The 26,650-nt window shown below is 39.7% G+C and overlaps 2 protein-coding genes across 5 annotated transcripts in view; both read left to right on the top strand.

Annotated features, from left to right (window-relative positions):
- The first annotated feature begins 2,383 nt into the window (after positions 1-2,383).
- LOC107464371 (uncharacterized) lies at positions 2,384-3,430 on the top strand. The gene is made up of 2 exons (XM_016083297.1): positions 2,384-2,868; positions 3,046-3,430. Exons 1-2 carry the CDS (start codon positions 2,384-2,386, stop codon positions 3,428-3,430), a joined length of 870 nt encoding a protein of 289 aa, XP_015938783.1.
- A 14,849-nt stretch (positions 3,431-18,279) lies between these two features.
- LOC110275457 (uncharacterized) overlaps positions 18,280-26,650 on the top strand; it is an 18,271-nt gene continuing 9,900 nt past the window's right edge. The window contains exons 1-4 of one of the 4 annotated variants that reach the window (XM_052254539.1): positions 18,280-19,018; positions 19,091-19,192; positions 19,271-19,418; positions 25,627-25,948. In XM_052254539.1, the coding sequence (XP_052110499.1) occupies positions 18,485-19,018; positions 19,091-19,129 (573 nt within the window). In that variant the 5' untranslated portion in view covers positions 18,280-18,484 and the 3' untranslated portion in view covers positions 19,130-19,192; positions 19,271-19,418; positions 25,627-25,948. Of the gene's footprint in view, positions 19,019-19,090; positions 19,193-19,270; positions 19,419-21,904; positions 22,032-25,626; positions 25,949-26,650 lie in introns of those variants that run through there. The other 3 variants (XM_052254538.1, XM_021131608.2, XM_052254537.1) reach the window with 3 other exon arrangements.

Raw genomic sequence — 26,650 nt, 5'->3', positions numbered from 1 at the left:
GTTCTTGTTCATGTTTTGAAATTTATATTTATTAGAACATTGAACAGTGAAATCTGGCTTTTTTCACTACAAGTAACTTTGCATATATAAGCTGCTCAAGAATTGAAAGATGTTATATATAAATAGAAAATAATTGAGTGATTGAATTCATTATCAATTTGTGATGGACTTTTATAACATGACAACTTAGTTGTAGAGTCATTTCAATTCTTTTGTGATGATTTTTTTTTGTTCACTTACTAGTGAATCAAATTGAAATTATCCTTTGAAAAAAGTTGTGCAATGATTTGTTTTGATCGTAAAATTGTGGGATCATGTTCATTATTCTTGTGAGCCTAGAAAAATGAAATGTGTGGAAGAGTAATATGTTTGACCTATATGACTTTGTAAAATCAAATTGTGGTGATGTATGATATAGTTGACTTTTTTATCCAACAATATTGAGATGTAATAGTATATGTCTCCCTAAGAAATTGAATTGTGATGAAGGATATTAGTCCCTATGAGTCGATAAAATCGGATATGATGGTATGCTTGACACTTACGTTGTGAAATGATGCCATCTGCTATTTTTTACTCTAAAATATTGAAGTTTGATGGTATAGTTGACTATATAAAGTTAAAATGGTGAGGGATCTCCTGGTTCCACAATAGAGTTTTCTTTCTTTGATGTGCTATGTTCATGCTTGAAATTTATCAGCACTGTCAAATATGATTTTTCTCATGAAACTAAATTTGCATGTATAGGCTGCTACTTTTTTCGAAAATTAAAAGATGTTATACATATGAGTGATTGAATTCATTGTCAGTTTGTGTTGCACAAAAAAAAAGAACACATACTCTTTGAATTTGTCATTCTAATTCTCTATACTAATCTATTTCAACATGTATATGTTAATCTTATTTTGAGATTTTTCATCAATCTCAACTCAAGAGATGCAAGGAATTGTAAGACCTCCCATGGGATAATGATATCCAAGCTCTCTCTTAACTTCACTCAACTCTTGGAATGAAGGGTGGTTCAAATATGAAATGGGGTTCACATAACGCTCTTTTTATTTTTGGGACATGGTGAGAATTGGGCAAATCTGGCTTACATCCGAAAGGATCCAAAACCCAAAATCCACCTAAACCCACACTCCCTAATTCAAACTATCTCTCCCTCTTACCTTTGTTCATTTTCTAATTTGTGCCTCCTGCAACAACTATGTTCACTCCCCAGAAGTGCATAAGCCATGCTATTATATACGGATGCTACTATAATAAGGACGATTCTACTCTCTCTATAGTTGATTCTGAGATGGCAACAATGGTGGATCATTACTGTTTTGGTGATGATGAAGGAAGATGGGTGTTGTTGCCTCGGTTACGGCAGTGCAGGATAAAGGAGATGGCTTGACTGTTAGGAAGCAGGACGCGAGTCCGCAGGTGTATTGCTTTGGGTAGTGTTTATACCCTGGCCCAATACTAGGGCCCAGATTCAAATAAGCCAAAAAGGCCTAGTCCAAAGATTGGCCTTCGCCACTTACCGACCTCTTCAGAAAAGGTCAGATTCAACACAGACTCCACCTCAAGGAAATCGAGTTGAAGGATAGCTGGCAAATAACACTTATTCAAATAAGTAACTGCCCTTAAAATCTCTCAACCCATTTCTAGGAGCCATATCTCAACTTTCCTAAGATAAAGGGACGGTTATCCACCTTAAAAGGTGGAAAACCTTCCAACGGTGGTTATTAGATCACTATGATAAATACTCTAATATCCCTCAGGTATCTCTAAGTTCCAATACATTCAAAACCTGCTAACACAAGTCGGACAGTGGCTCCCAGATGTAAATCAAATTGGAAACCACCTCATCTTGATGTTTGGGCCAACCTTACAAGCCTAATCCATTAAGCTCAGGTTATCCACGTAACATTGGCACCGTTGCTGGGGACCTGGAGATTAACTCACGATGGCGGACGACTTAAACGAGGATGGAAACACAACATCCGATTTTAAGCAAGAGAATCAAGACGCTGATAACAATGATAGAGCCATAGTCACTCACCAAGGGGTGACCAACCAACACAGAGAAGGCACCTCAGGGGTAAATGACCCAGAGGGAAACTCCTCTGAGGGGCACGAATCAAGAAAAGAGGGATAACCCCATGCAGCTAAATTAATGGGATTGTTCGACAACCACTAGGGACGGCTGGAACAACTAGAGCAGGAATTGGAACGACAGTGAGAGGCAGAGAAAAGCTTGAGAAGAGAGGTCGAGTGGCGAAAAGAACTTGAAGAAAAGCTCTTGAGGCTAGAATCCAGTCTTCGAGGTCGAAATTCTCGCAGTGACCAAGAAGATTCTCCTTTGGAAGGGGAAGACTCGTTTAGCGAGGGCATAATGAAGGCAAAAGTTCCTAGAATCTTTAAAAGCCCCGATATGGACCTCTATGATGGGACTACCGATCCAAAGCATCATTTGAGCAATTTTAAAATTTGGATGTACCTAGCCGACGCCTCTAATGCTACTCGCTGGAAAGCCTTCCCAACAACTCTGACGAAAGCAGCAATCAAGTGGTTTGATAGCCTCCCCCCAAGGCTGGTCACCAGTTTTGACGGCCTCTCGCGTAAGTTCCTCATGCGATTTTCAATCCAAAAGGATAAAGTGAAGCATGCACCGAGTCTCCTGGGAGTAAAACAAGAGATAGGAGAACCTTTGAGAGACTACGTGGAAAGGTTCAACAAAGTGTGCCTGGAAATTCAAAACCTGCCCACGGAGACAGTGATCATGGGCCTTGTAAATGGACTTCGAGAATGTCCTTTCTCCCAGTCCATTTATAAAAGGCATCCGACTTCTTTAAGTGATATGCAAGAAAGAGTCGAAAAGTACATCAACGTGGAATAAAATGCCAGGCTGCGTGAGCTAAGCTGGCGACCTGGGCACTCTCACTCGTCAAAAGAGAAGGAGAGGGAGCCCAAGAAAAAAGAAGAAGTCGGGCCTGAAAAGCCCAGGAGATATCACTCCTACACTCCCCTACGATTTTCCCTAGTCAATGTCTATAGGGAAATTTGTCATACTGAAAGGCTACCTCCCCCTACGCCCATCAAAAATAAAAAGGGGGAAAGTCGTAGCGAATACTGTGAGTACCATAAACTATATGGTCACTCAATGAATGATTGTTACAACATGAAGAATGAGATAGAAAAGCTGGTTAGGGAAGGTCGGCTTGACAGATATCTCATGGAAAGGTCGGACCATCATGGCAAGATGAAGCAAGATGAGGAAGACCGAAGAGACCCACCACCACGGACCCTGGAAAGGCATATACATATGATCTCGAGGGGGTTTGCCGGAGGTGGTCTCACAAAGTCATCTCGCAAGAGGCACTTTAAAGAAGTCGATTTGGGGGCAAAGTTGCCGACGTTCCCGAACATGATGATCTGGTAGTGATCACTATGATCCTTGTCGACACCCATCTATACAGAACCCTGGTGGATCAGGAGAGTTCGGCCGACATCCTGTTCAAACCAGCATTTGATAAGCTGGAATTGGATGAAAAGGAATTAAGGGCCTACCCTGATACCCTATATGGGTTGGGGGATACACCAATAAAGCCACTAAGATTCATACCCCTACACACAACTTTTGAAAAGGGGATGAAATCCAAGACTCTGAGTATTGACTTCATAGTCGTTGACGTGGGTTCGGCCTATAATGCTCTCATAGGCAGAACGATCCTTAATCGGCTCGGAGCAGTGGTGTCCACACCCCATCTCTATATGAAATTTCCAACGCCAGAGGGAATCACAACCATCAGGGGAGATCAAAAGCTGGCAAAGAAATGCTACAATGAAAGTCTAAACCTGAGAGGAAAAGTCAAGGAGGTTCACGCCATTGAGCTTGGAGGAGTTCGAGCTAAGAAAGAGCTACGACCACAACCTTGGGGAAAGACTAAGGAGGTGCAGGTCGGAAAAGAGGAAGGAAAAAATACCAACATAGGAGCCAACCTAAAAGAAGATTTGAAGCAGAAGCTTACAAGACTCCTACAAGAAAATGCCGACCTTTTTGCCTAGAAAGCCTCTGACATGCTGGGAATAGATCTTGAACTCATGTCATATAAGCTGTCAGTATACCCCGGGTCACGACCTGTCCAGCAGAGAAGACGGAAGCTCGGACTCGAATGAGCTCAAATTGTGGAAGAACAGGTACAAGTCCTCCTAGAAGCCGGCTTCATCAGAGAGGTCAAATATCCGGCTTGGTTGGCAAATGTGGTGCTAGTCAAGAAACAAAACGGCAAGTGGAGGATGTGCGTCGACTACACCGACCTAAATAAGACGTGTCCAAAAGACCTATATCTACTCCCAAATATTGATACCCTAGTAGACTCCAGCTTGGGATATCAATACTTGTCGTTTATGGATGCCTACTCAGGATATAATCAAATCCCGATGTACAAGCCAGATGAAGAAAAAACATCTTTCATGACGCCAAGAGCAAATTATTGCTATGTGGTCATGCTTTTTGGATTAAAAAATGCAAGAGCCACATATCAAAGGTTGATGAATAACGTGTTTTCACCTCACCTTGGGAAGCTAATGGAAGTATATGTAGATGACATGCTAGTAAACACTAAGGATGAGTCTGACCTCTTGACTGACCTCTCACAAGTCTTTAACACCATTAGGATGCACGGGATGAGGTTGAATCCCGCAAAGTACACCTTCCCAGTGGAGGCTGGAAAATTTTTGGGATTTATGCTAACACAAAGGGGGATTGAAGCCAACCCCGACAAGTGTAGAGCAGTCCTAGAAATGAAAAGCCCGACTTGCTTAAGGGAGGTCCAGCAGTTGAATGGCCGACTTGCACCCCTCTCCAGGTTCTTGGCAGGATTAGCGTTAAGATCCCTACCACTTTTCTCTCTAATAAGAAAATGATGCCACTTCGAATGGACTCCTGAATGCGAAGAAGCATTCCAAGAGTTCAAAAGGTTTTTAAGACAACCTCCAATTCTGAACTGGCTTAAAATTGGGAAGGAACTCGTCCTGTACTTGTTCGTAGCTGACAGAGCTGTAGCATCAGCTCTAATATGGGAAGATGAGGTCGGGCAGCATCCTCTATATTTCACCAGTAAAGTTCTACAAGGCCCCGAATTAAGGTATCAAAAACTCCCGAAGGCTAAGGCTTTATTTCCAAGCTCACACAATAAGAGTTCGAATGAACCAGCCCATGAAGCAAATTCTTCAAAAAACAGACATTGCGGGCAGAATGGTTCAATGGGTCATAAAGCTTTCCAAGTTCGACCTTAAGTATGAAACTCGGGCTGCAATTAAAGTCAAATGCCTCACCGACTTCGTGGCAGAATACGCAAGAGATCAAGAGGAAGCCTCCACAACATGGGAATTATACGTGGACGACTCCTCCAATAAAGTCGGAAGCGGTGCAGGTATAATACTGGTCAACAAAGAGGGAACACAAATAGAAGTTTCTCTCAAATTTGAATTTCCAGCCTCTAACAACTAGTCAGAATATGAAGCCTTGATCGCCGGGTTATAACTTACTGAAGAAGTCGGTGCACCCAAAATACTTGTATTCACCAACTCTCAGGTGGTGACCTCTCAAATCAATGGAGAGTACCAGGCTAAAGATCCCAATATGAAGAGGTACTTAGATATAACTCTAGAATATCTCAGGCGGTTCTTGGAGACCGAGGTCAAACACATAACTCGGGATCTCAATAGCAGAGCAGACGCCCTTTCCAAGTTTGCAAGTACTAAACCAGGAGGGAATAATAAAAGCTTGATCCAAGAAACTCTCCAAGAATCCTCTGTCACAAAAACAGAGGCGAGACAGGATGTCCTTGAAGTATTTGGATTGGACCTCGAATGGATGAACCTACTAATCGAATACATGAAATTCGACATCCTACCCAAAGAAGAAAAAAAGGCCAAGAAAATTCGGAGGGAAGCACATAACTACACTTTGGTGAAAAATATCCTCTATAAAAGAGGAATATTTACACCACTATTAAAGTGCATCCCGACTTCAAGGACAACAGAGGTCCTAGAAGAGGTGCACAATGGAATCTACGGGAATCATCTCAGAGCAAGGTCTTTGACTAGAAAAGTGATACGAGCCCGGTTCTACTGGCCGACCTTGCAGAAAGATGCCACCGAGTTCGTAAAGAAGTGTCATCCATGCCAAATACATGCAAACTTCCACGTCGCTCCTCCCGAAGAGCTCATTAGCATAACTTCTCCAAGGCCTTTTGCAAAATGGGGATTGGACATACTAGGGCCCTTCCCCCAAGAGCCTGGACAAGTAAAATATCTAATATTGGGAGTAGACTACCTTACGAAGTGGATCGAAGCAGAACCACTAACCACCAGCATAGCCCAGAGAAGTCGGAAGTTCTTCTACAAAAACATTATCACAAGATATGGAGTTTCTCACTCCATCACCACTTATAATGGAACTCAATTCACTTACTCTATTTTTAGAAACTTGATAGCCAGCATGCAGATCAAGCATCAGTTCACCTATGTAGAGCACCCACAAGCAAATGGGCAGGCAGAGGCAGCTAACAAGGTTATACTGGCTGGACTAAAGAAAAGGTTGCAAGATACAAAGGGATCCTGGATTGAAGAGCTCCCTCAAGTACTGTGGGCATATCGGACTACACTTTAGTCTGCCACAGGAGAAACACCCTTCCAACTTACTTATAGCATAGAAGCCATAATACTAGTTGAAATCAATGAGCAAAGTCCAAGGGTGAGTTTTTTCGATGAGGTTGGCAACATTCAGGCGCAAAAAGAAGAACTCGAATTACTCCCTGAAGTTCGAGAACAAGCCCAGATAAGGGAAGTAGCGTTGAAGTAAAGAATGACAAACAGATACAACAAGAAAGTCATTCGAAGAAACTTCATTCCAAACGACTTGGTACTGATAAGAAACAACATCAGCGTCAACAAGTCGGAAGAAGGAAAGCTCGCTGCTAATTGGAAACGGCCATATAAGATAAGCAAAGTCTTAGGAAAGGGATACTATAAGGTAATCGACTTGAGCGGTACTGAGCTACCTAGGTCGTGGAATGCTTGTAACATGAAAAGGTACTATAGTTAAAAGCGAACTCCACTCCCTGGTGTACTCTTTTCCCGACTTCATGGTTTTTTTCCAAAAAGGGGGTTTTTCCTGAAGGGGGTTTTAACAAGGCATCAAAGTGGAGGCTAAGGGAACATAAAATGCATCCCAAGAATAACCTAAGTTATGAAACAATTCAATAGACAAAAATTGAATACGAAAGGAACCCAAAAAGAGATAAGGAAATCCATCAAAAATAAAGGTAAGCTGTTCCAAGTCTTCGAAAAACTACAAGTAACTCAGACAAAAAACAGTCCGCCCAAAAAGGTTTTTCCAAAGAAGATCAAAAAGGTTTTCATGAAAAACTCATAACTAAGCATGCACATGCAAAAACATTCTTTAAAAGCTCGTCCAAAAAAAGGAAAATTAAAGATCAACTTTTTTGTTAATGGTCGTAAAAGGCCAAGAGAGTCAAGAACAAACCATAACAACAATAAAAAATAAAAATTGTTCAAAAAGGGGCCCATAAGCCGAGTCCCAAAGTAGCTCAAATCAATCACTGGGAAGGAAGAGGGGAATCACCAACAAAAAGGGAGATCGGATCTACATCAGGAAGGGTTGGAGCAGTCTCTTCAGCAGCAGGAGTCGGAACCTCTGAAGAACTCGGCAGGTATCCCTCTTGTTGCTCCCCACGAGGAGGAGACTCAATTAGCCTTTGTTCGTGAGTCTTCAACTCGGAATCCATCTCAGGATGAGGAGGGGAGACTATAGCTCCATCAATAACAATCTTATCAGGATGTAGGGGAGAAAGGTCCAGGCTGAGGGCAATCATTCCGACCTGCTCCTTGAATATCCTCAATGCCTCCTCTGAGCTCTCTGCTACAGAATCCTCCAAGTCTGATAGGCCTTCCGGTTCAACTCTAACTGCTTCTAAAGGTTAATATTTTCAAAAAAAACTTAACATAATTTTGCTCCGCCTTTTCCTTGAGGCCCTCCGCCATAGCACAATGAGCCATCAGCTTCTTCTCCCTCTCCTCAAGTCAGGCCCGCTCCTCCTTCAGTCCGGCAACCTCCTCCTGAAGCCTCTTCTCTTCCTCTTGATAAAGGACAATCCTCCCTTCTAACTCCTCCACAACTCTTTGAGAAGAACCCAAAGAACTAAGGGGGGTCTTATCCAAAATATCAAGAAGAGCAATACAAACCCCAGCAGTCCGAACACTTCCCGGACCATAATTTGAAGATGGTTTCGAAAAGAAACATCATCCATATTAATTTGAGTATAAGGAAAGATGTGATTCCAAACAAATTTGGTCTCAGGCTTGCCAGGAGGTCAGACTGGGGGGATAGGAGGAGGAAGAGAAGAAGAGGACACCATAATAGGGCGAGAAGAGGTCCCCAGGTCACGAGGAGGAGGAGGAAGAGGAGGAGGAACGCCAGCAGCCCTTGCAGCATCAGCCTGGGCCCAAGCTCTTCTCTTGGCATCCTGGACTTTTTGGTAGGAGGCACTAGATCCACTTTTCACCATCTCTAAAAAGAAGAAATAATCAATTAGTCCACAAGTAAAAAAAAATTTTGCAAGTCAGAAATTTCATAAATGACTACAGAAAGCTACCTAGTTGGATTTGCACAAAACTCGGGGAGCCCAAGAGAAATTTCTTAGTGTCCAAATTGGGTGCCCTCCCCTAAGCATCTCAGCAAAACCCAACGACAGCTTCCTCTACCTCATCCAAATCATCTAGGTCGTACTTTTCTACAGGAGAGGCCTCCAACCAATACAGAGGAAAGCGGGGGCTGGAGTTTTCATCAAGGAAAGAGGGATGTTGACCCTCTACAGCTTGGATTTTGAAGAAAAAATTCTTAAAACCATAAAAAGATTCATCAAAGATAGAAAAAACTTTCTGACCTTGAATGGCCCGGAAAGACACCCACTGCTGCTTATTATTTTGCCCACTAAAAGGCTTGGTCAGATGAAAAAGATAGAAAAAAATCTTTGTGGAAGTCGGAAAGTCTAGCTCTCGGCTGACAAGTTGGTAAATTTTTATGAAACCCCAAGAATTGGAGTGGAGCTGAGTAGGAGCAACTCGGAAATGGTTCAAAACCTCTACTTCAAAGTCAGAAAAGGGGAAGGAAGCCCCCCAGATGAGTAAAAAGGCAGTCATACATAAAGAAAAAATGAGGGTCTGAATCAACAACCCTCCCGAAACAAACCCGGTCTTCAGGATCTCGGGCCACTAACTCATACTTTGGCTCATCAATCTCATCGCTACGAATCCTATGGTGGGTATGAAGGTCAGTGATATAGTTAATATCCACTAAAGGGCTTTTCTCCAGTACCGTATCGTCTACCCATCTCGAAAGGAACTCATGGATGTGAGAAGACATTTTTTCAACAAAGAAGTAGGCACAAAAGGGGCAAGACCTACAAAGAAAAAGAAAGGGCATAAAAAATAGGGATTCCTCAAAGACCAAGCAACTCCTCTCCAAAACAAAATAAGGCAGGATCACTAGACTAATAAACAAACTCGCTAAGAACATGCAAAACTCCTCTAACAAAGCACCAACATAAAGGGTAGAAGAGGAGAAGGAAAGGACTAACCTTTATCTACAAACACGAAGAGAAGCGGTAACAGCGGCAGCAAAGCACTCCGAGAAGAAAAGAGTTTTTCTTTGAAAAGAACACAGAGTGTGAAGCAAGAAGTTTCAGAAGACAAAAGAAAAAAAAAAGAGAGGAAAAAGTATTTATAACACACCAGTGGCATAAGGGTAAATCGACGCGATCATTAAAGAAACACGCCGTTACCAAGGTAACTGCTCCCACGTGTAAATACGAAAACCCTAACGGACGCGACATTTGATTAGACACGACGGTTGAGAAATTTGAATCACGTCGGTTTTAAAAATCATGTCGGCTACAAGCCCGAGTTCGAATACTCGAATCTAACTCATAAGTAAAAGAGATCGGACTCGAGTAGGTGCACTATTTATACCCTAGCACAATACTAGGGCCCAGATCCAAATAAACCAAAAAGGCCCAATCCAAAGATTGGCCTTCGCCACTTACCGACCTCCTCAGAAGAGGTTGGATTCAACACAGACTCCACCTCAAAGAAGTCGGGTTTGAAGGATAGCTGGCAGATAACACTTATTCAAATAAGTAACTGCCTTTAAAATCTCTCAACCTACTTCCAGGAGCCATATCTCAACTCCCCTAAGATAAAGGGACGGTTATCAACCTTAAAAGGTGAAACTACTCCAACGGTGATTATTGGATCACGGCTATAAATACACTGACACCCCTCAGGTATCTCTAAATTCTAATACATTCAAAATCTACTAAACCATTTGCTGACTTAGGCATCGGAGTGTCTTTGCAAGTACCATCCCCCATTCCTTCATATACCAAGTCAGAAACCACCTCATCTTGATGTTTGGGCCAACCTTACAAGCCCAATCCATTAAGCTCAGGTTACCCACGTAACAGGTAGGTACTAGGGTTCACGGGTTCCAATGACAATATAAGCCCACGGTTGAGCATTAAAGGCTCATTGCTACGAGTTCCTCCCTTGATTATAGAGCGATGAGAGTCGAGAAACTCTATTTCCATCGCTAGGCTATGGCTTTTGTATCCATTGCTGGGCTGTGGTTTCTATACCCATCGCTGGGCTGCACTAAAAAAGATTGGATGGGACTAAAATGGGGAATCCCCAACTTTTCCCTTTTGATGATGTGTGCTACCTGAGGTTGCGGATTAGTAGTTGATAAATTGAGTAGTTGGTTCTGGTGATTTAACTATGCTAGTGTGTGCCAACTTGTTTCCTTCATGAGGCGTCTAGGTAAACCACAATTTGACATTTTTCTTTGGATTGTTCTGATGTCTTGGATTATTGGGTTTACCTCCCAAATTGTACTTCCTGTTTTGAGAGTTTGAACTAGTAATTGATTGTCTGATTCAATGGTAGCCTTTTGAATTCCTAGGTTGTTGGCCAGAATTATAGCTTCTCTAATTGCTTGTGCTTCTGCCGACAGTGTTGATCCAGCTGTGATTTTGTTAACTGTTCCTCCTAGAACGTTCCCTTGGTGCTCTCTGATCACTGCAGCTGCTGCACCTATTTTGGTTACGTTTGAGAAGGGCGCATCTGTATTCAACTTGAGCTAGCCATGTGGTGGAGGTCTCCATTTAACAAGTACTTTGCTTCTTATGCTTGGTTCCATTACTTTGATGTTGAATTCCTCTGTATGGCTGTTGTATTCTTGTTCTAGTTTTCTTGCTTGGTTAATGACTAGTTCTGGGTTAGGTTCTATATAGTTGTAGATTTGCATATTTATTGCCTTCCATATTGACCACATAATGATGCTAATTATGCTCCAATTTTGATTCACTTCTGTCCTGTCTGTTGTCTTACCATTCCTGTACATCTGTTGGAGCCAGTCCCCTATTGATTTTACGTTTTCCTTCAAGGAGATGTAATGTGACTGAGAACCAAACTACACTTCTCTTGTCCAGTCACATAATAGCAGAGCATGTTCGCTGGTCTCTTCTTCCTACAAGCAAATCATGCAAATATTAGAATTAGTAAGTTTTTTTTCAATAAGTTTGCCCTTACCGGTATTATATAATGTGCAGCCTTCCAGATAAGCATTTTAATTTTCAGTGGAACCTTCATATTCCATATCCCTTGCCATAATTCCTCCATTGAGTTGCTTGTCGAGGGGTTGTCTTTGGGTTTTTTTCTTCCTCTTCTTTTTTTCCTGCATTGTACCCCGTTTTTGTTGAATATTCTTCATCTTTCCTGTATGACCAAATAAGCTTATATGAATCCGAGATTTTGATGACTGGAGTATGAACTATCATATTTGCCACAATCAGGGGAAAACTCATTTGAATTTTTGCTTTGTCCCATGATCTAGAGTTGGTGATAAACTCTTCCACTATTTGGTTCATTGCATCCTTTTTTGAGTGGTTTATTGATACCATGAATCCAGTTATCATCCCAAACTCTGACTCTGCTTCCCTTACCTAAGCTCCATTTATCTTTATTTTTCAAAAGATCTCTTCCCTATAATATGCTATTCTATACCCAAGATCCATTTCAGTGCTTCTGCACTTCCCAAAATTCATAATTTGAAAAGTATAAGGCTTATGTATCTGCTCCCAAATGGCTTTCAAATTTTTTATTATTCTCCATGCTTGTTTGGCCAATTGTGCAGTGTTTTGATGAAGAAATTCCTTGAACCCCAAACCTCCCTATTTTTTGCTCCTACATAATCTTGGCCAAGATTTCCAATGCACTCCTTTTTCTTTTCTCCACCAGAACTTTGCCACTTTAGCATTCAATTTATTGCAGAACGATTCCGGAAATCTAAGAATGCTCATGGCGTAGGTTGGTATCGCTTGTATAACTGTTTTGATTAGACCTCCATTCCGGCTTGGTTTAGAAGGCTTTCCTTCCACCCCTCAATCTTTTCTTCCATTTTCTCCATGATTCATTCCAAGGACTTGTTTTTTGCTCCTTCCCATTGTGCCGAGAGCCCTAAATATTTCACTGGGTTGTCCCAAGATGGAATGTTTAGAATTTCTTCTATATTGACTCTATTTTGTATTGGAATTTGGTTGCCAAAGGTTATTCCAGATTTTTCCAAGTTAATCACTTGACCGGAAGCCGAGGTGTATAGGTTAAGAATTTGAATCAAGTGGTAAATTTCATCCTCTTTAGTTACTGAAAAAGATAATGCAATCATCATCAAACAAAAAATGTGTTATGGTTGGTGCATTAAGTGCTAATTTAATTCTTGAAATCTGTTTTTTATTTAAAGCATTATCCATCAAGATTGTGAAAACCTCAGATGCGATAATAAAAAGATGAAGGGAAAAAGGGTTTCCGTATCTTAATCTTCTTTGTGGAATAATTTCCTTTAACAAAGTACCATTAATCTTGAACTTGTATGTCATAATTTTGATGCATTCCATGGTGAGTTTGGTATATTTTTGGTGAAACCCGAGCCTCTTGAGGACCTCTTCCATAAATATCCATTTTATCCTATCATATGCTTTGTTCATGTCGAGCTTGATGGCTAAGTCTTAAGAGGCTTCTTTCATTTTGCTTGTTAACATGTGGAAGGCTTCTTGCATGATGATTATGTTGTGGATGAACCTGCCACTGACAAGTGCACTTTGGATAGGGGATACAATCATGTCCATGATCCCTCTTAACCTAGCCACCATCACCTTGGCTATAATTTTATAAATGTAGTTGCAATAGCTTATGGGCCTCAGCTGGTTTAACGTTTCTGCTTGTTTGGTCATTGAAATAAGTACTACCTGAGTTTCATTAATTTCCTTAAGGAGGTAGCCCTCATAAAAAATAATTCTTAACCACTGCACAAACATCTTCCTGAATGATATTCTAATGCTTTTGGTAGAATTGACCACTTAGACCATCTAGACCTAGCGCTCTAGCCCCATCCATACTAAATGCTGCAATTTTGATTTCCTCCTCTGAGACTTCTTTTCGTTCATTTCCTCCGTTACTCTTTTGGGAATAGCCTTGGTGCAATTGGTCATATTGATGCAACCATTAGAGGTAAACAGCTTGGTGTAGTGATCCTCTATAAGCCTTGTAACATCCTCTTGATCTTGCGTCAATCTCCCTTCGGCATTTCTCAGTCTTTTAATGTGATTCTTGTCTTTCCTCTATAAGGCAGTGGTGTAAAAGAAGGCTATGTTTCGATCTCCCCATTTGATTCATTTGACCCTTGCTCTTTGAGCCCAATACTTCTCTTCCTGTTTCCATAGTTCTGTGATTTTTTGCTTGGCCTCTTCAATTATTTGTTGCTGTCTCTGATTGTGGGAAAGATTTTGAAGGTGTTGAATCTTAAGTTGCCATTTCATAATTTTCTTGTCCGTTCTCTTAAAGCATCTCTTATTCCATTCGTTGAGCATTTTAATACATTTGCTTCTTTTATTTATGAATGTGCTCCAATATCTTTCTTCTTAGTCTTCGGTTGTCCATCCTTTTGATACCACTTCTTTATATTCTTCCTTGTCATCCCAGTACGCCTCATATTTGAATTGCCTTAGAACATTCATATTCGGTTTCAGGTTGAGAATAAGAGGACAGTGGTCTGATGTAATTGCTGGTAAGGCCGTGGGCATTGCTAAAGGCCTGCCTCCATTTCCAATTCATCAAAGTTCTATCAAGTCGCTCTCTAGTCACAAGCCCCTCTCTTGGGTTGCTAAACCAGGTGAATTTGTTGCCCTTCATTTCTAAATCTGTGAGGTTCTTTTTGTTCACTAAATTCTTAAATATCTCTATTTGGATGTGTGGCTTGGGGTGTTTACCTACCTTCTTCTCTTGACAAAGGATGTCATTAAAGTCATTTATGAGACAGCTTGGTTCCCCTTCCAAGTCATTTGATTCCGCCAATTTTTGTCATATCTTCCTTTTCTATTTGAACACATGATTGCCATAGATAAATCCACATTTTCACTCTGGGTTGTTGTAGCTTTTGATGTTTGCAATGATGTAGTTTTGGCACCAAAAGTAAATAAAAACATCAGTTTTTTCATTCCATAGTAGACATAGACCGCTGGACAAGTCCCGGAGTTCTACACAAAAGCTATTTTTAAACTGCAACTTTCTAGCATACTTCTTTATATTTCTTTCTATACGTCTAGTTTCCATTAAGTAGACTATGGCTGGTGGTGCACGAAATTGTGATCATCAATAGCGCCATCAACATGGTACGCACAATTGTAATCTCAACTATTTATCACAACTTCGCACAACTAACCAGCAAGTGTACTGGGTCGTCCAAGTAATAAACCTTACGCGAGTAAGGGTCGATCCCACAGAGATTGTTGGTATGAAGCAAGCTATGGTCACCTTGTAAATCTTAGTCAGGCAAACTCAAATGGTTATGGATGATGTATGAATAAAACATAAAGATAAAGATAGAGATACTTATGTAATTCATTGGTAAGAATTTCAGATAAGCGTATGAAGATGCTTTGTCCCTTCCGTCTCTCTGCTTTCCTACTGTCTTCATCGAAATCCAAGAGATAAACATTCAAGCCTTGTTTGCTTGTAGAACAGAAGTGGTTGTCAGACACTCGTTCATAAATGAGAATGATGATGAGTGTCACATAATCATCACATTCATCATGTTCTTGGGTGCAAATGAATATCTTAGAACAAGAATAAGCTTAATTGAATAGAAGAACAATAGTAATTGCATTAATACTCGAGGTACAGCAGAGCTCCACACCTTAATCTACGGTGTGTAGAAACTCCACCATTGAAAATACATAAGAACAAGGTCTAGGCATGGCCGAGAGGCCAGCCCCCAAAACGTGATCAAAAGATTCAAGGATCTCAAGATGATGATACAATAGTAAAAGGTCTTATTTATAAAGAACTAGCAGCCTAGGGTTTACAGAGATGAGTAAATGACATAAAAATCCACTTCCGGGCCCACTTGGTGTGTGCTTGGGCTGAGCATTGAAGCATTTTCGTGTAGAGACTTCTCTTGGAGTTAAACGCCAGCTTTTGTGCCAGTTTGGGCGTTTAACTCCCATTCTTGTGCCAGTTCCGGCGTTTAACGTTGGGCATTCATGAGCTGATTTGGAACGCCAGTTTGGGCCATCAAATCTCGGGCAAAGTATGGACTATTATACATTGCTGGAAAGCCCAGGATGTCTACTTTCCAACGCTGTTAAGAGCGCGCCAATTGGGCTTTTGTAGCCCCAGAAAATCTACTCCGAGTGCAGGGAGGTTAGAATCCAACAGCATATGTAGTCCTTTTTAGTCTCTGAATCAGATTTTTGCTCAAGTCCCTCAATTTCAGCCAGAAAATACCTGAAATCACAAAAAAACACACAAACTCATAGTAAAGTCCAGAAAAGTGAATTTTAACTAAAAACTAACAAAAATATACTAAAAACTAACTAGAACATACTAAAACATACTAAAAACGATGCCAAAAAGCGTATAAATTATCCGCTCATCAGCTGGCTTGTGCTTTTTGCACAAATGTTTTATTTTGAAAGCTGTCGGGGCCGCTGCCATACCTCGATAGTTCCAACTCAAGACAATCATGGCTGGGGTGAGGGCATGTTTGGGCCCGCCTCCTTAGCCTTGAGTGTTGTTTCTTGCTCCTCCATGTCCATATTTTTCTCTTGTTCAGCTGCTTCTATCCTGCTCCACTTGCTAGTTCTTGACTCTTGATCTTCATTCCACTTGAATTCAGCAAAAATTTTGGTGTCTATAACCTCCCTTTTTCTCTTGATCTTCAGGCTGTGTTGCATTCCTATGCTTAGAATCTCCTCCCAAATTTTTAGATCCTTGTTAACTTGGCTGCTAGCTTCCGATTCTTCAATCTCTTTGTTTGAAGCTAGCTCCACATAGTAATTTTCTCCATCCTGATTCTTGTGTGCTTGCTTCTTCTTCTGGTTTTCCTTCGTTGCCCAATTGCTTGCTTTTTTTCTCATGGCCCATTTGAAACTAATATCTTTGTATGCTCCTTGCGTCTCTGGCTTGTTAATATGTTTTGTTCTTGCTTTCTTACCCATCTTCCATTGGCTTGATTGGGTATTGAGTGGATTACCAGATTGGTAGACAAAGCCTTAGTGGGCTGCTTTGAGGCTTGAATAAGGTGAATGGTGATTTGATGGATTTTTTGGATAATTAGTGCTGTTTATGTGTGGGCTTGGTTTATATGGGACATTATTTTTTTCTTCATTCTGCTGGATTGGGTTACCTCCAATTAGAAGGCCCAACTTGGTCTCTTTCTTGATTTGGATGCATGATTACTTTCTTTGCCCCCATCTTCTTACTGGAAGTTTCTTCTTCTCTCATGATGCCTTTTTCCTTTTACTCTTTGTAGATTGTGGATGACTGTTCCGAGGAGATTGAGCAGGCTTGCTTCATAGTACTATGTGTCTCTTTCTTGTGGCAGTCGGCTAACTTCTCTCAGGTCAAACATCTTGTCACTGCCTTTTTCTTCAGTCTGTTGTTCTTTGCTTTCTCCTGATTGGGTCTCTATTCTTACCATTTCTTTTATCCGTTAGATATTGTAGGTGTTTTCAAAGCTTTGGTTGTTCCCTTATTCACCTTCCCGCGTCTGACTTCCACGCGCTTCATCATTCCCTCTGAGGTGTTGTTCCCAGTCTTCTTCTTTCTCCTTTGTTGTGTACAGTGGTCTAGCTCTATCCAGCACTAATCTTGCTTCATATTTTGGCTTGGTGGTATCCCAACATGCCATAGCTACTGGTTTGTCACCGTTCTTCTTCTCATGGCCTATAACACAGCACTTGAAGCAATAGCTATCCATCAATCTTTCGTATCGGAAGCTTATCCAGGTTTTGGGATTGTCTCCTCTGTTCAGCCAAAATCCGGTTAGGATGTTCCTTTGTAAGGTTCCCTCCTTAATGGAATTTTCAACCTCTTCAACAGTTCCAATCATGTCGCCAATACACTTACTTGTTTCAGCATTTAACTTCTCTATTGGTAACCTATGCACTTGTATCCAAAACTCCATGAAATCATGGCTAATGTTTAGTATTGCCTCTCTATACCGCCACCTCTGCAGATTCAACAGGTGCCCTTTGACATTCCAAGGACCATTTTTTATGATCCTATTCCCCGTGCGTCTGTCTTTAAAACTTATAAGAACTTTGTTCCTTCCTACCTCTGATATAGAAATGTGCTTGGGATTGCCCCACATGTAAGACCCAGAACTTTTGAAAAGTTTTATTATGATCAAGTCTCAAATCATATGGTTATTTATAGCCTTAATTTCAGAAATTATTTTATTAAAGATAATTAAGGCAAGTTGCGATTTATTGAATTTGAGACGAGTTATGATTATTAACCAATTTTATAATTATTGGATTATTTTCTATAATTATATTATAAAGTTGATAAGTTGTGAAATAAAAAGGATTTTTATATGATTTTGGACCAAATAATTAATATTTTAGAATATTGATATTTGTATTTTGGAAAATGAAGAAATTAAGTATATTATTTCTAATTATTTGGTTGGGACACTTTATTGAAAATAATTTGTAAAAATTGATGAGCAAATAGTATTTTTCCATATACTATTAGTGTTGGATTTACATTGGGTTTCAATTACTATATTATTTCCAATTTTATGTGAAATTACCATAATGTCCTTAACCCTAATCTTTTTCAAAAATGAAACCCTACAGCCTTCATCCCAGCAGCCGAAAACCCTACCCTGTTCTCCCTTTCACCTTCAACAAGTTCACTGAACTTTAAGCCCATAGCAATACCCACGGTTCCTTATCTTGTTCCATGGAGGAAGGAAACAGAAATTTGAGAGAGAAGAAGCAGGGAAGGGGAAATCGGAAACGCAATACACACCCATGAAGCACTGATCACCAAACGGAGAAGAGGGGAGATGAGGAAGCACGGCGCCGGCGAGCGCCACTGCCGCCGCGCCGTCGTATTGCATCAGGGAGGATGGGCGAGTAGGAATCAGACACGAGAGGGAGAGGGTCGCGCCGCCACGGTTGTCCAGGGGAAACGCTGGAGAAGAAGCTGCTGCGCTGCCCAAAACTGCGTTCAACTCGCCGCCGTTCAGGCTCCAGTTGCCGTCACCCTCGTGCAGTCGCCGCCGCGAAGTAGCCTTGCATCCGTCGCCGTCTTCGCGGAGCTTGTGTGGTTGCAGTCGCTCCTCGCCGTGGAGCCCGTGCCGTCGCCTTTCAGCCACCGTCGGAGTAGAAATGCACACGAGGGAGCGGCGGAGAGGGTGAGACGCGAATGGTGGTGGGTGGATCCACCGCCCATGCTTCCGTGCCGTCAGAATCTGCCGCCATGGCCGCCGGAGCTCCGGGCTGAGCTTCTGCCACTTGAGACCTTGCTGGCCGTTTCGAGCCGCTCCGCCGTCTCTGCTGCTGGAGAATGCAGCTTAGTCGCCGGAAAACCACTGCCGGTAAGGGTCCTTTCATTTGGTCTTCATTCCTTTCAATTCCTGGGTCTTTATCATCATGACGTTGTTGTGCAGTCGCGGTTGTCGGAGTCTTTCATCGCCGCTGCCGCTTGAGGTGGCTGACGGAGCCGCTCCCAAGTTGATATGGAGCTGTGGCTGTTTTGCTTTGTTAATTCAGTGAGTATTTTACGCTTCGAAACCTCCGCGTTAATGTCTTGTTATGTATATTAAGGTCTTGCGGTATTAATGTGTTAGGAGTCAGAATCCAGTTTGCTTATGCCGATTGTAGCTGTTTCTGATTTTGAGAGAAACAAGCAGAGCCGAGGTTTTAATTGCCGGTGATTTCGAGTTGAGGACAAAAAGAACTTATGAGGCGTTTGGGTTATGGTTTTGCCGTTTTGAGGTAGGGGCGCTTTCCAAAAACTATGTTTTATGTATTGGAATTATTACGTATGGATACTGATGTGAGATATTGTGTATTTGGTGATTGTATCTGACTTATGTATTATTTGATTGACTCGAATGATTATGGATGTTGGTTTGGCTGAATTGTTGTGCGGCTTTGTGAATTGTAATGTTTGAAGTTGATTCTTTAAAGATTTGAAATCTAAGTTTAATCCGTTGAGGATTGATTTGATTTAAGTTAATTATTTTGATGATTTGAGAAGTCGAATGCACTTTTGAATTCAGCCTGGTTTACTTTAATTGACTTGGTTTTGGACAAATGATTTGTTATTGAGCCATTTCTTTAAAGCTTTGGAAATGAGTTAAAACGGTTAATATTGAGTTGATTTTGAAATGGTTTTTCCTGAGATATGCCACTGAGGCGACTGTTGGATTTAGCTTGCTTTGAATTGATTTCTGGTTTTGAGCTATTGAAAAGGAATGAGAAACGGTTTAGTTGGGACCCGAACCGGGTGGCAAAGTCCAAGTTTTAGGGGAGATGCTGCCAAAATTTCTATAAAATCTGAGGCTTTATTTGAAATGTTATTTGGGAAATTTTGAGTTTAATGCCTTTCCTATTTACTTGGAGGATTGTGAATTTAGGTCTTCTTTTATCAACTTTACTTAGATCAATTATGAAAAAGCGATGAAGCTATGCTTTGAAAGAATTACTGAAAAGAGAATCATGATTTCTCCTCATTTTCCAAGAAGAATAGCATGTCTTTGGGTACAAGTTATTCGAAAGAGAATTTTGCCTTGAGGCTGTTTTAAAAGGTAAAACAGGTTTATGTTTTTCTCTATTAAACATAAAGGGTGTCCATTGGAAGAGTTTTCGTGATTTTAAAAGGAATTGGATTTCGATTGATGAACTTCTTTATTTTAACATTTTGAATGAGATTCAGAATACCGTTTTAACTCTAGTTTGACACAACAAAAATGATTCTCTTAGCAGTTTGAAATGCTTCAGATTTAATTATGGAATTGAAGCCAGTTTTGTTTTAGTAAAGAAAATGGCTTTGAAAAGAGTAATTGATTACATGACTCGGATTGGCTTAGATCCTATTTTACTACTCAAATCAGGAAGCCAAGGTTTTTAATGAATTTAAAATGAATTTGGTGAAATGAGTTATGTTATTCTCCCCTAAAGACTTGGGACTCTGCCAAGGAACTTTTGTTATAGAATCCAATTGTTGGATGGGTGATTTTGAATACTTTGAAATAAATCTTTAACCTTCCATGGTTTTAGAAGTTTTGGAAAGAGAATGCCGATGGTGGCTTTGTTTTAAAAAGAGAACTCACTTTGAGTAAATTTGGCTAATGAGCCTGAGATGATTTGAGAAACGAGATTTCCAAAGCCAAAGCTGAAAAGAGTTGAAACTTGATTTCAAAGTGAAATGAATAGAGAAAATGATTTATGGCTTAAATGTTGATTTCATGAATTTGATGATTTTAAATGTGGAAGTGCTGTTTTGTTGTGAGTCGGAATGGCTTGAATGATATGAATATTGGCTGGTTCTGGATTGAACCGTGAGCTGGATGGCTGAGATGGATGTTGATCCATGATTGAGAATGAAAGCATTTATACTGAGACATTGATAAGTTGTGATGTTGCACTTCCACTATCAGAGACAAGAGTTTCCCTGGAAGGAAGCAGTGGCTAGCCACCACGTGCTCCAGGTGGAGACTTGAAGCTCTTTTGACCCTATGTCGTCAGGGTGGCCGGGCACTGTGAAATTCCCGGATGAGCTCACTCCCATGAATATTCACCAGTGAGGGTGATGGATATGGATCATGATTATGATCAAGTTTATATTGAGTATAACTCGAGTTGGAGAGACACGACAGAGGGACAGTCCAATGGTTAGCTACCAGGACTTGTCGGGTTGGCTCTATAACCGACAGATGATATCATTAGCCACTAGGGACAGGCATGCATCATATGCATCTATGTGACATTGTTTGGGTGTGCACATTGTACGTGGTTTGCCTTTGTGATTAACTGCTAATTGTTCTACTTGCTGTAACTGTTTGTTTGTGCTTGAACTTCCTATTTATGTTTGCATCTGGGACTCTGTTGGATTGTGATGGTTGATTGATGGTTGGATTGTTTGGGCCTAGGGCCGTGGTTGGAATGAGATGAACCAACGGCTGATTTTGGTTGTGTTTCTAGTTGGGAATAAAATATGAAAGGTTACTTTGGTTCAGTATATATAAACCATTTTGAAAGGCTTTGATGTTTTGAGAATTAAACAGTTCCTCTTTCAGAAAAGATTTCTGACTTTACTTTTATTGTAAACTGTTGTTTTTGAAAAGAGGCATAAGACGGTTATTAATCTCTGGTACGGTTTATCTTCATGTATCCTATTACAGTAATTCCCAAAAACCCTCTACTGAGACCCCTTTCGAGGATGATGTTCTCACCCCCCTACATTTTTCCCCTTTCAGGATATGGGCACAGAAGTTACGAAGAGCTTATTTAATTGTTGTGATGCTCTGTATTATTTTAGTTATGGTTTATTGTACCCTTGCCTCTATCTTGAGATATTTTGTAAGAGGGATAGGGATTGTATTGGTTAATGTTTGTAATATTATATATATATATGGGGAGCGATACTGCGGTAAAAAGATTTAAACAGGCTCATATTTTTGTATTAAATAGTATAAGTGTCGTCGTAATGTCCGAGCTATCAGAGTTGCCCAGCCGGAAGCGTGAGCTTCAGTAGTTAGGGTGTTACATTATGGTATCAGAGTGGTCTTTCCTGTAGAGCCTGAGGAATGGACCGACTATGCTTCAATTGCATACTCTAAACGTTGTCATGTATTAGGTCTTGTCGAATGACGAGAATCTTAGAGTTTTATGCACATGACGGTCTATTGATTAACGCTATTAGTCTTGCATTGCATAATTCTTGGTATTAAGTTTGGCCGGCTTAATACTAGTGAATTATGTATATGAGAGCTCTAATGGGTTATCATAGATGATCCACGAGTTTTGAGTAAAGCGAATCGCGGGTTTTGGGAATGTTAGAAACTATTTCTCGAGGCTATTTAGTTGTGTCTCTTAGATTCTGTTCGAGTCGACCTGTTCTTTCGTATCCTACCTTAAAGTTCTTGTTTGCTAATCCTCTTGAATAGTAGTTTGATTTTTCAGCTTCATTCCTCTATTCATATGCATTCTTGTTTGATCTTAAGTGCATATGATTGTTCGATATTCTTGTTGCATCTATCTTTCTTTGTTCGAGCCCCTCTTGATTCATATATTCCTTGCTATAGCTTTGAACTTGTCCTATTGCGTTGTGCATTTTAACTCCAGATTCTGAGTCCAATTTTGGAGAACTTGTCGATTTAGTTCTTTTCTTATTTGACAGTGATCACAGCCAATTTTGAGATTTTTATAAAAATTGTTGTTGAGTAGGTATACACTTATCTATATGTGGAACTTTGAAGATTTCTTATACAGTTTAACAACTATTTATTTCTAATACCTCGCCTGTACTTTTACTGGTTTGTGGAACTGTATTTACCTTAAATTACAATTTGACTTTCTAGTAATTTTACTATAGTTCCAATGCACATCCTCATTTGATTATGTATTTGGGTATTTTTCAAAATTTTGGAAAGAAAGGATTTTTCACTTTTATCTTGGTTGAGTTCGTTTGATAAACTTCACTTAATTTATCTTGAATTGAGTTTGATTTAGCATACCACATTGTTTATGCCATTGTTATTCTTTTGAAAATATCGGGTTCATAGCTTTCTTCCTATGAACGGACTAAATTCTTTATTAAATCTTTCATCTCTATGAATGTCATACTTGACTTTGTTCTTAACTAATCTTTTACATTTTGTGAACATTTCCATTGATCTTGGTTTTTCTTCTCTGGTGAATCTCATTCTTGTATGAGTCAGTTTGATTCGTTTCAAATTAGTGCATCATTTATATATCCTCTCATTATCTTTACAAGAGTTTTTAGTCAAAGATTTATCCTTGAGAAATCACTAATGATTGAGTTGTCTTTTCCTACGACTTTTCTTTTGGGTCAATTGGAAGCTTGTTGGATGTTTCACGACTAGTGAATCTTGTTGAACTAATTTGATTTAAAACCCTTTCTTGCATGGCTTGATTCTTTTTAAGTACATCCTAAATTACTTGAATACCTTTCTGAGATGGTGATTTCAAGTATATTTTGGATTCTTGTTTCGGACTTTTTGAACTTTTGAATTCTTTTTGAAAAAGTTCTAAACTGAATTTATTATTCTATTGCTTGATTGAAATTGAAACCATTGTTCAATTTTGACAAAGATGATTTAAAATTGACATGTGCTATTTTAAATGAAGTTTTGAGAAGCTTCCTTGGTTAGTGGAAACCTGTCCGTTTGTAACACACTACTTGTTTCCTTTACCAGATTGTAAGCGAATTTTTACCTCGGAATTTCTTTTCTAAAAAGAGTTTAACTCCTCTTTTGTCCTTGCTATAAATGCTACACACACTTGTTTGAATATGGACTTTGATCATTTTTGAACAAGCATTTGATTTCTCTTCCGAGTTTTATGATTGCTTTTGGTTAAGTTGTGCACCTGACTATCTTTCTAAAATATTTGAGGAAATATTTTTGCTCTTAACCAAACCTGTATACAGTTTGTTTTTTTTTTTAAAAATCCTACATGATCTGTTTCAACATGAAATTGTATTAAAGCAAAACCACGTTTATGTTTTTGTTACTCTCTTGAAGGATGTTTGTTGCTTAACCTTCTTTTAAACTGCGAGGTGACTTTCCTGCAAGTTTTCGATCCTTTATGAACAATGTATTCGAAAGTATTTTTAATCATGCTCTTGAGTTCTGTGAGCCTTATCTTGGGTTTGAAATATTTTCTTCTATAAACATCATGCTTCCTCGACTCAACTTGAATTTGTTTCAAAATAATGCGCTAAATTTTTTTCTTATTGGTCCTGTTGGATTTCTTTGATATAAGGGTTATCTTTGAAGTTGTCAATGGTTTTATTTCTAGCAAACTTCATTGGTTGAGTTTCTTTGTTTACCTGGATTGGATACATCCTCCCAAATCTATGAGTATTATTCTTGACATGTATCCTTCCTTTCTGAATCTGGTATCCTTCTGAGTAGACTCGAGAATTGATTGATATCACGTGCGACTTGTAGACGTAGTAACGCGATGCGTTAGTTCTTTAAGATGTGATATGTGTATATGGGAGGAGAAGCGGTAGGTGTACAACGTTATAAGTTGTGGGTGTTTTGTTCCTTGCGAACGGGTTTGCGATTGTTAGGCTTATGATCGGATATGGGGATTGTAAAGTGCTCGATGGAGTTGGAAGGTTGGAGCCTTGAGGTTGAAATGAGTTTAGTGTGCGGATGTTGAGCACGTCGTTGTAACCTCATCCTGTTTAATAACCTTCAATGCCTTGCCTTACTATCACAGGATTGACCCATGTTATCTTTTGCATTGAGCCTACCTTGTAACGTTTGCCTTACAATCACACTCCTACCTTTGCACCCTTCAGCATATGACAATCAAAGTATTTGAAAATCGTATATATGTTTATATGATGAGATATTTTTTGCTTCTTCCTTAAATGTGTTCAAGGGTGAACTGTTATGAAATTTCTTTCATTTTGTAACAATTTTCAAGGGCGAAAATTTTTGTAAGGTGGGTAGAATGTAAGACCCAAAACTTTTGAAAAGTTTTATTATGATCAAGTCTCAAATCATATGGTTATTTATAGCCTTAATTTCAGAAATTATTTTATTAAAGATAATTAAGGCAAGTTGTGATTTATTGAATGAGATGAGTTATGATTATTATCCAATTTTATAATTATTGGATTATTTTCTATAATTATATTATAAAGTTGATAAGTTGTGAAATAAAAAGGATTTTTATATGATTTTGGACCAAATAATTAATATTTTAGAATATTGATATTTGTATTTTGGAAAATGAAGAAATTAAGTATATTATTTCTAATTATTTGGTTGGGACACTTTATTGAAAATAATTTGTAAAAATTGATGAGCAAATAGTATTTTTTCATATACTATTAGTGTTGGATTTACATTAGGTTTCAATTACTATATTATTTCCAATTTTATGTGAAATTACCATAATGCCCTTAACCCTAATCTTTTTCAAAAATGAAACCCTACAGCTGGTGGACGAAATTGTGATAAAAGAGTTCCAGGCACTGTTAGAGAAGCTCACAACTCCGTTCAACTTAACCAGCAAGTGTACTGGGTCATCCAAGTAGTACCTTACGTGAGTAAGGATCGATCCCACAGAGATTTTGGTATGAAGCAAGCTATGGTCACCTTGTAAATCTCAGTTAGGCAGATTAAATGGTTATGGATTTCGAAAATCAATAATAAATAGAAAATAAAAAGGGATAGAAATACTTATGTAAATTAATAGTGGGAATTTTAGATAGGCGTATGGAGATGCTGTGCTCCTCTCGTATCTCTACTATTTTATTACATCCATCCAATCCTTCTTACTCCTTTCCATGGCAAGCTGTATGTAGGGCATCACCATCATCAATGGCTACTTGGGCATCACCGTCGTCAATGGCTACTTTTCATCCTCTCGGGAAAATGGTCCTATGCACTGTCACTGCATGGCTAATCGTTTAGAGGCATCACCCTTGACAATGGCTGCATCCCATCCTCTCAGTGAAAATGGTCCAAATGCTTTGTCACAGCACGGCTAATCATCTGTCGGTTCTCAATCAGGTTGGAGTAGAATCCCTTGATTCTTTTTCGTTTGTCATCACGCCCAGCCTTCATGAGTTTGAAGCTCGTCACAGTCATTCAATACCAGAATCCTACTCGGAATACCACAGACAAGGTTAGACTTTCCGGATTCCCAGGATCCTACTCGGAATACCACAGACAAGGTTAGACTTTCCGGATCCCTATGAATGCCGCCATCTATCTCACTTATACCACGAAGATTCTGTTGGGGAATCTAAGAGATATGCGCCCGGCCTAAGGTAGAACGGAAGTGGTTGTCAGTCACGCGCGTTCATAGGTGAGAATGATGATGAGTGTCATGGATCATCACATTCATCAAAGTGTTGTGCAACGTATATCTTGGAATAAGAATAAAAGAGAATTTGAATAAAAAGTAATAGTAATTGTATTGAAACTTGAGGTACAGCAGAGCTCCACACCCTTAAT

The sequence above is a fragment of the Arachis duranensis genome, chromosome 9 (assembly GCF_000817695.3).
Source record: "Arachis duranensis cultivar V14167 chromosome 9, aradu.V14167.gnm2.J7QH, whole genome shotgun sequence".
Classification (NCBI taxonomy): domain Eukaryota; kingdom Viridiplantae; phylum Streptophyta; class Magnoliopsida; order Fabales; family Fabaceae; genus Arachis; species Arachis duranensis.
This window is presented reverse-complemented; position numbering and strand designations above follow the sequence as displayed.